Here is a 15,868-nt window from a genome sequence, read left to right on the forward strand (position 1 = left end):
CACTCTGGCATCTTGGTCAAAGCCACTGCGTGCTGCTCTCACGCCATGGAGGGTGTTGAGCTAGGGGTGGAAAAGGCTGAACAAGCCCTGAGCTCTGGGGAGAGACATAGCCCTGGGATCGCACAAAACTGCTGTCGAGCACTGGTGAGTCCGACCTCATCTGCTGAGGACTTGTATTTTTTTCATTCTAGCATTCATTAAGCATGGCTCTGTGTTAGCTGCACAGAGGTTTAAACTACGAATGAAAAAAAGATGCTTTGTTCTTTAAATCCTGAATTTCGTTACAAAAGCTGGTGCTTAATAGCGATTGCTTTTAATTAACAAAGCAAGACAAATTATTTCATGAAAACAGTCCCAGTGCATCAGGTGGAAAGTGCACAAATCAGTTTCTGCTGAAGCAACACGTTGTCTCGAGTGTTCTAGTCCCCAGAGCGGAGCACAGCGGTGGCAGCGCTGCGAAGAGCAGGGTGGCACAGGCTCTGCTCTGCTCCTGGGGCTGCGGGGCCTTGGGTGCTCCGGTGCCCTGGCCCCAGGGCACACTCTGCCACAGCTGGGAGCCCAACCGCTGCAGGAGGGCAAGGGCAGCCTACTTCCAGTTTGGGGTGTCCCCACCTTGCACAGTCTTCTGCACAAGAGCCAGCTGGAGCTACTCTCTGGAGCCTGAATGCTTCTTATTTTCAGAGCATGGGCATCTACCCACTTTTTTATCACTTACGGGGAAGAACATGATGTTCCTCTTATCGTAGACTTCTTCTACACTTGAAACTTAACTAAAGGTTTTGTTCCTTTTATAGAGGCAGAGGTTCATGGACGTGGGAGAAAAGGGAGAAGACAACTGATCTATATCCAATTTTTAGAGATACATCCCATTGATGAGGTAATCAGACTCTTCAGATGTAATGGGTCGAGCTTTTTTAAGCTTCTGTCTCACTAAACGCAGTCTGCAAGCAACCATAAGCAGCAGTAAAGCAGTGATGGCCAAGCCTAAGGCTAAGGGTAACACAGCACCTACAATGAGGTCAAGAGAAATTACACTTTATTTAATACAGTGAGAAAGCAGTAGAGAGAACACAATTCTTTTCTCTAAAAATACAGCTATTCTATCATGTAGGTGCCAGTATTTGGAGCAACTTGTGCTGAGGAACCAAACTGTATGATCATACAAGTTAGGAACAGTTCAGAATATGGAAGTGCATTATTCAATTACTGACCTGGATCTGTAGCACCTGGCTGAAAAAATAACATAATTCAAAATGAATTCACATGGCCAGTCTTACCTGTTTCTGGGATTGGATGACCACCTCCAAGCTGATTGCTCTTTGGCATGGTTACACCATTCCCACTTTTATCATCTGTTTTTTTCCCTGAGGAACTGTTATCTGCACAAAGTCAACCAAGATAAATGAATAGTGTTGTGTGGTGACTTAGGAAGTCTTATCCACAGGACAGTAGAATTAAATAATGTTAAAGTGCTTAAATTTAGGAAAAAATCATCAGTTTAAGAACTTCTGAATTCTATTGTATAACTTCAATTTTTGAAATAATATGAAACTAAAGCTAAAATGTAAATTCAATTTTGTATTGCAAAGCACAGTGCACCTCAACCAAACCCAAAAGGGTCATTTTCCACTGAAAAAAGATGGATACAAACTCTCTTTTACAAAATTCCATAATGGGATATAGACCAATCTCAGCCAAAACACTGAAGTGGTTATATACAGGTGAAAATGAGGCCACCTCAGGGTATGCTGATCTCCACCTTTGGAACTTGTAAAGCAGGAAACGCATAGGATGTCTACACAAATTAATTTTGCTGGTTGCCTGACACATGTAGATGCATACATTTACATGAAGATACACAGGGAGAACATTTCAAAGAGTTTGACTTGGAGTCACTTCAGCTTTGCATAGTGCCGAAGATGTAGCAGAGCACTGTAACCGCTCAAGAAGACAACCCATGGTTGGCTCTCAAGAAGTGCTCATCTTGGGAAGGCACGTGGCTGCAGTTTTGCTCCACAGGAGCGAAGAGTTACTCTGCTGGGACTCACTCCTCCTGCCCTCCCACTGAAGTCCTCACCAATAGCTATGGAGACACTTCATGCAAAAGCGACAGGTTCATCCACCAATGCACCCTTGCAAAAATCAGAAAGACACCTGTGTTTTCAGATGTAATGGCTGTATTTGGTTTTTACTGATAAATATTGAAGGACACTTTCGATTGCGCTGATTGATAGATTTTGTGGACAGCCCTTGGAACTGTGACTATGCCAATGGAAACCATACTGCACTACAAGATCTGTAGGAAGTGAATGTGAAACATTGTCATCAGAATTACATATAGTGGCGGGCATTAAGGAATTGTCTAAGTCAATTAGCTTGGAATGTGCACCATGCCTAACTCCAACCACCACCAAAGAGCTGCAGAACGTGTCTCTGGTAGTGGCAGCAGCAAATACACGTGACCATTAATTAAAGCTTAAATTGTTTCATCAATACTGGCATCAAGTTACTGCTAATGTCTCCACTACTAATGTCCCCACTACGGCTCAACACAGCCCCCCAGGCTCAGGCTTTGGTGTGCCGATAGGGCTAGGGGTGCACAAACACTAGCTTCACCTGATGGGAAATGCCTTAGCAAACAGGCTGCAGCCCTCCTTCTCGTTTGGGCACTTTAAGTTGTTCTGGCCACTTAGGAAAACCTAAGTGTAACCTGGCCTGGCTTTAAGGTACCTGTATGGTATGAGAGCTGTGCAAAATAACCTGAACATAATTGAGACCAAAACCAGCAGCTATTTCCTGCTTGTCTCCCCTGAATGAAATTAAATGACTGTCTTTATTTTAGAAGTACCCAAAAGACATGGGCTCTTCTTAGAGCTACTCCAGCCTGTATGACAAGGCTAGATCTGAACACCCACTTTATAAATTTGAATAAAAGGCATATTTAAGTTAACTGCTTGTAAAGACATTTGGCAAATATATCTGAATATGGAGAGAAGCTTAGTGAGAAAATTTTTGAAGGGGCCTTTCAATAAAGCTTGTAGGGTTTTGTTAAGCCTTGCGGCTGTTCTTACAGGACTGGCGAGGCTATCAGAGTCAATACTGCTCAACATCTTATCAACTAGGAGACAGAGAGATTTCCCCAAACAGGTTTAGGAGCCCCACATAAAGCATGCTGTGTGGGTTTCGTTTGGTTTTCACTTCATTTTCTAGTGTACGTCTGGGAAATTGCAATTTATAGCCCTTTTCTGGTTACTCTAAATTGGAGATCTAGGTTACGGCTTCTGCTGTCAGTGCTTCTGCAGCAAAAACATGACTAAGGCTTGGGCACTCAGTCAAACACTGTAATCCCAGCCCTGAACAGTACTGCAAAACAGCTGGTGCGGGCAGCTCGGGCAGAGGCTGGGACCCTGTGCCAGGGGAATGCAAAGCTGTTATGGTGATTTATACACTCCAGTTGGCTATGCTGGGGAGTGCAAATCTTCAGGCTGCTTGTGAATTCAGCCCCACTGACTGCATGGCAGTTTGCTAGACTGGCTGCTGCTGCTTAGAAACCAGCCCAATGCTCACCCCAGTGTGCCTTGCTGCAGCGATGTGTGAGCTGTATTCGTTTACAAGTGCTGCAGTGCCAGAATATGCAGCTGGGCTTGAGAGCGTCCCTGGAAAAGGACACTGGGGTGCTTTGGGGGCAGCCATGCAGAAACACTGCTGGCCTTTGAAGGAGATGCAGTCTGGGTTACTTCACTATGGAGGTATGTCTGCAAAGGGAAAGGACTCTTGTATTGACATCAGATGCCTCCTCCTGCATCCGCTCCCAGCTGTGGAAGAAAATGTTTGGCCTTCCAGTTTGGCCAAAAATGCCTGAGGAGGTTATCTCTCACTTGGACTTGGGGTTGCTCTGGAGTCACCCTGCTGTGGAAGAATCCCACTGGAAGGCCAGGAGTGCTGAACAACTTTCACCCATTGGCAACAGTGAATGACTTTTGGGGTTTGTTTTGGTTTGGTTTTTTTTTTCCTCTTTATGTGAATAGGGCCCCTGCTGGGAGTTCAGGTAGTAGAAGTTCTAAACAGTCCTTACTTTGGACTTGCATATTTTCACATTTTCATACCTAAGTGTAAATAATTAAAAAGCCTGAATCAAGTCACAGCCAAACGTGAGGAGCAACTGGAGTAAAGAAAGCAAGTTAAGGGGAATTGGGAACAGAGAAACTATTACGAGAAAACAGATTCTGGGACAAATTTCTTCTAGTATTACCCTCACAGACAGAAGCTCATATTCTTAACTATCCCACAGCCCAAAACATTACAGCTTAGCCCAGACCCTCTTAAAACAGAGAAAAGATAAACACGGGGGTCCTTGACAAGGAGGGCGCTTTACTGACTATCTTTATTAGAGTCTCTAAGATGAAAGCTGCTTATGGGGATGTAAGTAGCAGAAGGGACCCGTCTCTATTGGTATTGTAACCACCACTGTAATAAAACCAAAAGTAAAAAAGAAAACAAAGCAACTCCCCACTCCTGCAGCTTCTTGGGAAAAACAACTGTTCTTTAAGTCAGCTGAAAGCTCCTCTATCAAAAGCACCTTTATCAGCCACCTAGAATGTATGTGCCAGTGTCTGGCTGTCTCCAGTGGGTAAATATTAACACCTTCTCTTGCTCTGCCTTGCAGTCACTGGATCTAAAAGCATTGTGTTTTCCTTCCTGACTTGCACTTCCATGATGATCTGTAAGTGCCAGAAATAAGACAAATGGAGCCCTGAATGGAGCGCTCTCAAGTGAAAAGCTGGAACCTGAGCTGCCACTGTAAAGCCATACCCTTAATGTATATCTTAAGTAGATAGCTTTTCACCATGTTGACATTAAAATCACTAAAGCTTATTTTAAAAATCTCTTTATAATATTATATTAAGAGCCTGGGGGCTTGCAAAGTCAGCTGTAGGCCAACAAGCAACATTGTCTTGGTCCAATGAAGAATCTTTCAGGTTCTGCCTCGGCATCAGCAGCAGGTCTGGCACTGTTTCAGGAGACAGACCATCCCAGAACAGGATTTCTGCCAGTGGAACTGCTGAACTTTTGAGGTTGCTGTTGTGATTTCTGTTCAGGGCTGCTTACTTCTCCCCAAAAATGCAGCTAGCAATTGTTGCCCTCCTGAACACTTTTCCAGACAGGCTTCAAGGAGCTGCTCCAGTGTTTCTGTGTCTCTTATTTTTGTAGTGCCTAATTACTAGATTTGGTCTGTAACCTCCTTGAGATGGCAGTGATGGAGAGAAATCTAATTAACAGATCGGGGTGGATTTTTAGGAATAGGTTAGATGTCTGTCTTCTCAATTCCATGAGGACTGCGATGCTTGGCAGTGGGGCAGGTCTTGAACCTCTCCGGACATCCAGCAGTCATTATCGTACAGCGTGTGGCTGCTACGGAGTTTAAGTGTCTGCAGAAGGCAGCACTCAGAGCAGATTAACTGATCTGTAGGGAATTTGAAAACTCACTGAGCTGTTTGCTGCTTTTTTAGTTACAAGTTTTTTGGGTTCCTGTGTCAGAAAGGGCTGGGTCCTTCTCCTCTACAAAGAAATCCTTAAGTATCATTTAACGGAAATTAAATTCTGAGCCTTGTCAAAAGAGCAATATTAAAACCACAAGAATTAAAACCATCCTTAGTCAGCTGGAAACCTCGCCTGTTTAAAATTAAAAAGATTACAACAGCTTCTGGTAGTACACTAATCGCTGAAGATCCATCATATTTTTTTTTAGCTTTATAATACTTTTTCTTTTATTGTCTACTGCAGAAGGCTACCTTGAGAGCAAAAACACCACAAGTCACCATGCAACGGTTGAATACAGAAAAAGACTATGCAAAAGTGACATGCTTTTACATGCACTTCCAATTGTAACCTCTTACTACAGGTTGCTGTAATAAGTGACTTCAATTCTGGTTTTACTTTTGGATTCACAAGCCCAGTGGGTTTCGAGACATACTTAGCAGGTGACTTTCCAGTGGAGCCTGCAATGCCCTTTGGCAATTTCATATTTAGTTGGGTGGCCTCCTAACAGGTATCACTCAGGACTTTGCAAGCGAGAAGAGTTTGGGGCAGAGACTTCAGAATTTTAAGTCATTCCAATAATCCAATAAGCGCCAAGATCATCTACACTGCCAGAAAAGGGAGAGGGTTTTGCTATCAGTTCCTACACATTCACTGAGGTAGTAAAATTCTTGAAGAATGTTGTGTTCACTCCATTTGTGGTCTCCACAGGTTAAGTAGAAGCGTCTGAAGAAACATCAAAATGCCAGTGAGGGAACTGCTCTTTACAAGAATCGGCAGCAGAGGGCACTGAGCTCTACTCTGTTGTAACAAGAAAATAAAGCTGTTTATAAATAGCTGCGTATTGGGGAGCAAGAATCAGTCTAAACCATGAAGAAATAAAAATGGGAGGTCTCATACTTGTTTTAGGCTCTGTGCACAGTCTTGCTTTCATTCAATTGCCATTTCAGATCTTTTTAAATTTATTACCAGGAATCTTAAAAGACACTCCAATTCCACTGCAGCTTTTGGAGCTTTACCAAGACAAGGGTTGGTGATTCTGCCTGTAATATCCCAACACACTGATGCACAACAGGCTTGCAGCCACTGTGGAGAATACTACTGGGGATCTGGGGTTGCTTGTTACCAAAGAATGAGCCTTCTCTATAGCGATGAAAGATTTCTCCTGCCCTGGAGACATACTTCAGAAAAAAAGTGCTTATAAATGTCAAGATACTACTTCAGGGGGAAAAAAAAAAAGCAGTAATCAGCACCAGGAGAAAAGCAATTACTCTTGCCCAAGAGGAATGATATTTCATTATGTTCACCTGAAGGTACCCCCCTGCAGGTTTAGAGAGCCTTATACATCAGTTTTCATAGCTGAATCTGTGGCAGAATTTGTATTTAGCTCACAGCACAGTTTGTTCCTTAAACTGTATTCTTTTCCTAGTACTCTTACCTTTTAACTTCCATTTTGCACCTCAAAAGAACCAGACTTGACAATTATAAAGTGATAACTACTTGTAACTTAATTAATACAAGATTCTTTTGTGGGTTTGGGTTTTTTTTTTTTAAAAATGTACAAATTTTAACTCTTAGCTAGACACAAAAAAAGACAATTTAAATAAATGTAGGGTGCAGGACATTTTTGTTCTTTAAAGAGAATGATTTATTGAAACTAACTTGTTTCAGTTCTTACCTGGCACAAATCCATTGATTTGTTTCTTTGGTCCCTGAGAAAGTGATTGGTTAGACATGACTGCATCCTCTGAGAGAAGTGGTTGATTTCCGGCAGTGGCTTTCAGGGTGTTTTCTGCAGACAAGTTTTCATTTGTGTTTTCAGTCAGTCCTGCAGTCCTTTGCTGGGTAGTGTCAAGAGCTGCGTACGTCACCGTCTTCCGACCTGGGCTGACTGTGTTAGCAGAAACAAAATCATCATTTTTGTACAGAATTGAAGGGAATGGGCATGTTCCGATGGAAGACCCTCTGAGATGGGCCTTGAGGCAGGCTAAACAACTTCCTCAGGTTCAGACATATGATGAAATGTGAGTTCCAGATACACATCAAGTTACCAATTGCCTGCTCCCAGCTCATGACCTCTGCAGTGAAATCCAGCAACTGAAATATCAGTGAAGGAGTGGTTAGCCATCATGCCAATTCACCACCTGATGATTTTTGTTCAGGTAGCTGAGCATGGGCACATATTGAGGATGACTCATGGAAACGAATGGAGCGGTGGCAAATCAACTGGTTGTCCTTCACGCTCACATTTCCAGTGTTTCAGATTCTTGTGAAGTGTGCAACTGCACTGTGAAACATATCTCTGAGACATGCCTTCAGATCAAGACCAGGGTCCTTGTTTCCAGAATCATCATGCAAGTAAAGAACTGATCTTTTAAATGTTGAGAACTCTTAACACAAAATCTGTCATTTGGGGATCTCTGACAGTTTTGATGTGCTTTGAAGAAAAGGGATTTAATTTCTGAGCATCTGCTCTATGCGGACCTTAAACCTTCCCACGTGCTATTTCCAATGAAAGAGTATGGTGGGAGCAAGTAGATTGCTCACAGGGAGAGAGGCCACAGAAGGGGCATCATTCCCCTCTGGTCATTCAGGCTGCGGTTACTTTCACAATGTACACTGTGGCCCGGCACACTTACAGTTCTGGCAGAAAGTTTCATCCGATCCATCAGGGCACTGTCTCACACCATCGCAAGCAAACGTGATGTCAATGCAGCAGCCGTCGTCGCAGATAAACTGGTAGCGAGAGCAAACCCCGACGCAGGCTGCTGAGACACAATTCCCAAATTACCGAAAGGGAAATCCAAGCAGTAAATACTGAATCAATGACTAAAATCTGCAGCACCAAGGAAAAAGCAAAACCATGCTATGTCAAGAAGGACCACAAACGAGGCAGGAAGTTGAAGAAAGGCCAGGCTCAACTATATGATGCTATATTGACATAGAAGCTAATACAGCTAATAGCTGTTCCTAGCACCCTCATCACTATTTGGGCAATCTCTTTTACTACAGGAATACTCAACCTGGAGAGTATTGTTGCACCTTACATCTTGTGCAGTACCCCTATAGCACTTTAAATTCTGCTGGCTAAGCTGAAAAGGAGATCTTCCCAGGCTCAGAAGACCCAGGACAGTCCTGAAAATAAATAAATGAAATCTTTATAGCTGTAACTGCATTTCTCCAACACATAATTGCTACTACACACCCACTCTGTATTTCTGACAATGTTATTTTACATGCACATACATCGATTACGTGGGATCTTTTATGGCATGTTTCCTGCAACCTAATTAAAATAGTAAAAGAGTGCTTGTCATTGATTTATATCACCAATCCACTGAACCTACTACAGCACATGCCGGAACAGGACTAAGCACAAGATCTCACAAGTGACCTTCACCAGAAAGAACCATTTGCTGCCTGCTTTAGTATTGAGATTCCCCTGGAAATGGAGAGCATCCCCGGACATGTCATATTTAAAGCTTTCCTGAAACCCATTCTGACCTTTGAATGATCAAGTGTTTAGATCTGTGCTTTTGTCTTTCCAACAGCATTGTCCAACAGCAGTGTTGTCCATTGCTTTGTAAAGCACCATCAAATTTAGCATTTGGTTGATGTTACAACAGCAACACAAGGAAGTCTCAGTCTTGGTTGTTATCCTGCTATGTACCAAAAAGCTGCGCAATGCCAAAGGAAGTATGGCAGGAACCCAGGCGCCTGTTTAAAACCCCTAAAATCATCCTTGGAAAATCCATCTCCTCAACTTCAGCACTAGTAATAGCACAGGTCTGACATGCATTAAGGCACGGGGCACTGGTTTAACTATACCAGTAGCACCTGAACTGTGAATGTAGAAAAAGAATAAGGCGGCAATTCCTCTGTGTGCTCCACCCAAAGCTGCAAACCTCTCTGGCTGCTGTAGCTGCGTTAAACACTACAGAATACAGCTCTACCATCCCTTAATGGAATACAGCCATTATTAAGCAGACTCCTAATGTAGTAATACTTATTTATTGCCACAGGGACTACCCTCTCACATAGAGATACTGCACTGGTGCAGAGCAAAGTTTTCACTGGTTCAGCTGAACATAGTGACGATGCTATTCAACTTTTACTTTGTGTCAGAGCAGCAGATCTGTATTAGCAACTTGCTAATTACAACGTAATTAGAAGTTACTACATTAAAGAGTGCAGAATTGACAGCCACTGCAATCTAAATTACTTTGTACTTTTTATGCTTTTTACATGTTTCTTGAGCTCAGAGTTAAAAAATAAAGGGTCAGCTCCAGTTTCATAACAGTAACGTAAGGCTACACAGAAAAGTTTAAATGCATGAAAACCAGAAACCATTCCATCTTTTGTGCTACAGATTCAGGCCAATATTATTATTAGTCTATGCCTCACACATACTATTAACTGATTTTGACTGTGTCTTCCCTGTGGCACCAGTCCTGTCACGTGGCACACACCAACGGACTGTACGCTGAACTCTGTTACAATGTGCCTGACACACACGGCAGTATTTCGTTCTTCTGGCCCTGCATGCTTATTAGTAATACCAGGATGAACATCTAAATGCTTGAAAGCACTATTGCTCTAACAAACAAGTGATGTTTGCTTGCTTCCTCACTTTGAAACAGCAATTCAAAGCTGCAAGAGATGACAGTACGTAATGAATAGGGGCGATGGAGAATAAGATTTCTGCCTCTATCAAAACATTTGCTTTAAATACTATATGCTGGGTATCAACACAGGCAGTGGCTCCAGTCACTTTCTCACCTACTGCAGAATGAACCATGGGCAGAACGGTCACAGAGACGTTGTCAGAGCTCCGCTGACCTGCAGTGTCTGTCACAGTTAGCTGGAAAATATACCTGCCTTCCTGAATGTGAGACAGTTTCAGTGTTCCTGGCTGTGGTACCTGATTAAAGAAACACAGTGAAAAAACCCGGATCAGTATAAAGGATCCATCCATAAACTTCTACGAGTAGGAAGCTCATTTCTCTACAATGTTTCTCACGCAGATTAAATACTTGAGTCTAGCCAGCCCACACAACCATATGTATCAACACTTAGTTCTAACGTTTTGATCTTTTTTTTTTGCATCCATCTGTAAAAATAAACACGCTTAACATACGTGCACTGTTTTTCATGGTATAGTCACTTACCTGGAGCTGCGGATGTTAGCACTGGAATATAATAGAAACATACATTTAACTCAATTCTTCAGTAATTAGAAATGTAATTCTAAAGGGTGGACAGTAAAATATTTTCCTCTCTATCAAGTTAGTCAGTAGATAATACACACGTATCCACAGAAGTTACTTTTATGATACATTGATTTTTAAGGTGACTGATAGCATTGCTTTATTAACGACTGTCCACCTTTGTCCAGTGTGACATCTGATGTCGTCAATTACAACTTTTACAAATTGCTGGATTGAACCTTTCCATGCCCCATGCTGAATTTCCACGCCTTGCTCTGAACCAGAAATATGCTGATCTATGTGAGTGACTTAAACATTAGGTTTCAGAAAGTAATGTGATACAACTACAGAAACAACTTAGAGTGGATTAGATCATTAAGAAATTAATAAAATAATGTATTTTATGAAAATTCAAATCAGGTACCAAACTGGCATTACTTGAACAACAGTGATTTAGAAGTAAGTTTGTATGAGTGTGATACTTGTAAAAGTTATTAATCCAATTTTAAAAATTAAATTATCATGGATAATCATGAGGGTAGCTGTAGGAGAAATCCCTGCTCATCTAAACACAATGGAAGAATATTTATTTAAGCATGAATGTGTGTCAAATTTATTTTCAGTTACTAAATATACAGAAATCACCAAGATTAATGTGAATTTTGCAAGTTTAAATGGATATAAGACTTGTCTCTATTTTATGGAGTGACTTTGAGTAAAAGTAAAACGAGAAACTTTAAATTTGTTAATTAACTTCTGACTTTTGTCTTTCCTTAGACATATTACTATACCACAGATTAATTTAAAGTGTATTTAATTGCTATTTAAAGAAAATAATGCTGCAATGGGTCAGATTAACAACTCCTTTTAGTAAAATGTTCATTTTATCCAGATGACATCTAGCAACAATTCTTAAAGCTTTGGTCGAGTCTTTTCTATGTATTATGCTGTTCACACTCCTTATCAAAGCCTTCTGACCTTTTAATTTTCAAGCCAATAAAATAATAAATGAAGATAAAAACCTCATAGTGGCTGTCATGGAAATGACCACTGCGGCAATTGCAACACAGCCTCAAGTCATTCAGAATGGGCTAAATGTAGTCACCCTTCCAAAGATCTGGATCTTGCAGTAGAAATTGAAAAAAATAGCGGCACTGGCTAAACTAATAGTTTTGAATAGCCCTGCTGTGCCTGCTGTGTTTTCTGTGAGGAGTATGTTTATAAAAAGTTGCTTGTGTATAAATTTCAGTAACCATCCACCAGAGAAATCTGATTGTCTTCTTCGGGTTCATCCAGCGTATTTCCAACCTGTGACATGATGTCTTCAATTACCTACACATTACCTGCACTGCCCTCCAGGAAGCTAAGGAATAACCAGTTGCTTAGTTGGGATTTTCCATGGATGACAATGTTAGGTTTCAATGAACTGAGCCAGCTCTTTGTGTAAGGTGAAACTTCGGTTTCCATCGTTAAACATCTTGAGTAAATTTGCTGATATTAGTATTTAGTCTTTGCTTTTACTGAGCTGAACAGACATAAGCAGCAACTGTCAGGTACTGCTCATGGTGGCATTCACACACAAGGCTTCTTGGGTTTGGAACTGTTCCTGTTGCTGATTCTGTCCTGTTTAAACTCTTCCTATCCATTGGCAGCATCTCAGCAACAGTAAGGTGGGTCTGTGGTCTACACCCTCTCCCATTTACATGTCCCTCCCCCTCTAGGTGGAGTTCCCAATGTGCCCTGAATACTGTGGGCTGTGAACAGACTGTGAGTAGACTCTATGGGTTTAAGATATTTTTCCTTTCCTTTTCTGCTGCTCTTAGAGCATTCACAGAGAAGGGTAGGGTGGAGAATCCCTCCCTTGATGGTTAAGTTGAAACACAATCGCAGCAGAAATAGTATGCATGTAATAAAACAGTATTCCAAGATATCTCATCAGGTCTACATCACATATTTCTTTCCAGTCTCTCAATAAGCACTGATGGAAGACTGTTGGTGAAAATAGCTTATTACTTTTAGTAACTGAATTACTGAGGCATGTCTAACCTGGATCACAGAAAACGAAACCCAAGCGCTATAAGCACAAACAACAGCAAAAGAGAGCAGAGCTGAAGTACAGTACAGTATTAGCACCTACTTGCTTGCTGCTGGCTGTCTCATGCCATCCTGGATAGAGAAGAACTTATAAACCACTAGAAATAATCACTGGAACAAACTCCCCAGGGACAGGGTACAGTCCCCATCAGTGGAGGTTTTCAAGATGTGATTGGACAAATAGGACAATCTCTCTCTTGTCCCACAAAAGGTTGGACCAGATGATCTTTCGAGGTGCCTTCTAACCTGGCCTGCTCTGTATGTCTATGAAATAAATGCTCAAGGTGTGCAGTCATCCTAATTTTAGTGCCTGCTAGCCATATCCATTTGAATCCATTTAATACTGTTAGCTGTATGAACAGCTGTATGTTTACTGTATGAACACAACAATCTGCAAGTAACTGCCCATGTGTGAGATTGCATGTGTACCTTCATTTCAACCGATGAGTCACCTTGCAGCAGCGTCCACTCGTACTGCACAATTCCGTGGTCATCTGAACTTTCTCGGCCATCCAAAAGCACCCAGTCGACAGGTGACTGCAGCACAATATCTTGTCCTGCCTTGCTCCGAGGAGGCTCGTCATATTCTTCTTCAATGAAAGAGAGGAGCTCAGTTATTTATCAGGGGAAGCTGAGAGATTATTTATATAAAACATATTTTTTCTGGGTTAATGTATTGATTCACCACTGTGCAACTTCCTGAAAGACAGGACATGTTCATCAGTGCACATTTTGTTAATCGAAGTAGTACCTACTCACATTTTAGTTAACTGTTCCATATTCAATGATGTCTCCAGGAAGTAACCTCTACATTGGAAGCACATAGCATAGAAAACCTCTCTAGGCACATATTTCACTAATACAACAAACAGGATTGTTAGCATCAGTGCAGTTTCTCTAATCTGAACTAAGGAAAAAGGATTTAAATATGAATTACACACATATTCAGATGGCAGTTACTGCACACGTTTTATAGAGCTCTGCGGAACTTAATAGGCTTTTAGTCTCTTTTTATAACACATCATTACAATAACTTAATAGGCTTTTAGTCTCTTTTTAAAATGCATCATTACAATACTGTGATTACAGGAGTGAAAGACTTATTTAACATAAGCTGGCATTCTGGTGAAGCAGTGCAGACAATGATTAAAAATCATCAGAAATTAACACCGATCTGAAGTAACTAATTTAAGACATGTGAAGCTTGATTTTCAGACTATTTAGGATTTGTAGCGTTTTGCTGTATTCAAAGTACAACTCTTATTGATTGAAAATGTGAGTACTAAGTACTTTTGCCAAGCAGACCTCAAGTTTTTCAGGTTAGACTGCCAAAACCCCAGATATGTTAAGTGACATGGCCTGTGAGAAGTGGTTTAAGGCACTTGCTTTGCAACCTTCAGGCAGTGCAGGGAAGAGAGAGGGATAAAATCTAGTTCTACAAATAAGCATTTGACAACTTTAGCCACAAGACTATCTTTCTGCAATTCCTCACTCAAGTTTCATTCCTTCTCTGGGCATGGGATGCTCCTGGCACCCTGAAGTGCCAGGGTGTTTTCTGCTCTTCAGCCTCTGTAAAGGATATCCGGTGAAGGATATTGATGGTAAGCTCAGAAAAGCATCTACTTAAACAGAAGGCTGTAACTCAGTGTGGGCAGGAAAATCCACAGGGAAAGCCTGCACAAGGCAAGAAAAGGTGTTTTCCCATCAGCACTGGGATTCTTCCTTGCACATGCTCCTCTCCTGTTCCAAGAACATGCTCAAAGGCATGAAGATCATTGAAGCAGTGTGACCATTTTATCATTTACTGAGCAGAAAATTTTTAATCCCTTGTTCTTCTCAGCAGTAGGTAAGGCACAGAAAATTTCAAGGCAAATGCCTTAAGTTAGGAAAATATATAAATAACTGAAAACAGGGTCTAATAATAGAAAGTATGAAACAGTTCCTACTCATGCACCTGGCACAGGAAGGTTTGCCTAATTTTATACACTCAGTTCTCAGCACCAACTTTGTTTAAAAAGCAACATTTAGACACCAAATAAAATACTCATTGTTAATAAACACCATCATTATGGTGCCAGGGCATCTTTTATTTGGTATATATGAGTTACATCCAGTCTTCACATGATTATTTTACTGATCACTGTCAAAAAGAGACCGATCTGGGTCTAAAACAGCACAGCCCATTCTTCCACTTCTATCTTGGAAAGTGGTTTCATGTCACCTACCTGGTTTAAATGACTCGCCCAATGCCCTGCCACTTCCTCTGGGCCCTGAGCAGTAAGGATATTCTCCTCCTGGACTAACTTTATACTCCAGCAGCCTGAGTTGCTCTGGCAGGACTGCTTCATGTTGGGGCAAGTCACAGAAACTCATGACAGCTCTTTGCTAGAGATAAGTGAGGGACCACACTCAGGTCTCTGGTCCCAAAGGATGGAGGCACTATGTCTTTGCTTGTAATCCACCAGAACATCTTCAGAAAGGTATATCAGTGGTCTATCAGCTCAACTTTTGCTCTACTAAAGAAAAAATTGGCCTAAGAGAGATGTCTGGCATGGGAGGAGAACGCCTATTGAGCTAAAGACTCTTTTTCCACAGCGGAGTTTTAAGCAACAGAACACATTATCCTTAGTGAGTGAAACACCCCCAGATTTGGGCAATACATGCTTCTAAGAAGCCAGCATAAAAAAGCAGGGAGCCACTTACAAACACTGCTCATGGGAACAAAGGGCTATCAGCCACAGGTTAGCAGAAAAAAAATGAAGTTCAGAAAGCATCTTGTGACTTCTGTTCTAACTTGTGCATCGGTTGAACATAAATAAGCAGTATGAAGCAAAATATTGAGGCATTGTAACTTCTCTAAAAAATGAGCCCCTGCTCTCTTTTATTTCTGGGGGATTCCCAATGGCATATTCATAAAACAGGCAGGTCTGGATGGACCTCAAGCCTGAGGTCTCACCTGCCAAGGGAGCAGACCAACACTCTGAGATGCTGGAGCTGGCTGCTCTCTGGAAAAGGGGATGCAACTTTAC

General features: G+C 41.6%; 1 protein-coding gene across 1 annotated transcript; it reads right to left on the reverse strand.

The window, feature by feature from the left end:
* Window positions 1-853: 853 nt before the first annotated feature.
* On the reverse strand, window positions 854-15,212 carry LRP11 (low density lipoprotein receptor-related protein 11). Its single transcript, XM_010132031.1, has 7 exons — window positions 15,065-15,212; window positions 13,269-13,429; window positions 10,318-10,459; window positions 8,178-8,303; window positions 7,217-7,429; window positions 1,278-1,379; window positions 854-1,008 (listed from the first exon to the last, which is right to left on the reverse strand). The coding sequence occupies exons 1-7, from the start codon at window positions 15,210-15,212 to the stop codon at window positions 854-856; spliced, it is 1,047 nt and encodes a 348-aa protein (XP_010130333.1).
* Window positions 15,213-15,868: the final 656 nt, after the last annotated feature.

Source organism: Buceros rhinoceros, unplaced genomic scaffold (assembly GCF_000710305.1).
Source record: "Buceros rhinoceros silvestris isolate BGI_N320 unplaced genomic scaffold, ASM71030v1 scaffold14292, whole genome shotgun sequence".
Classification (NCBI taxonomy): Eukaryota; Metazoa; Chordata; class Aves; order Bucerotiformes; family Bucerotidae; genus Buceros; species Buceros rhinoceros.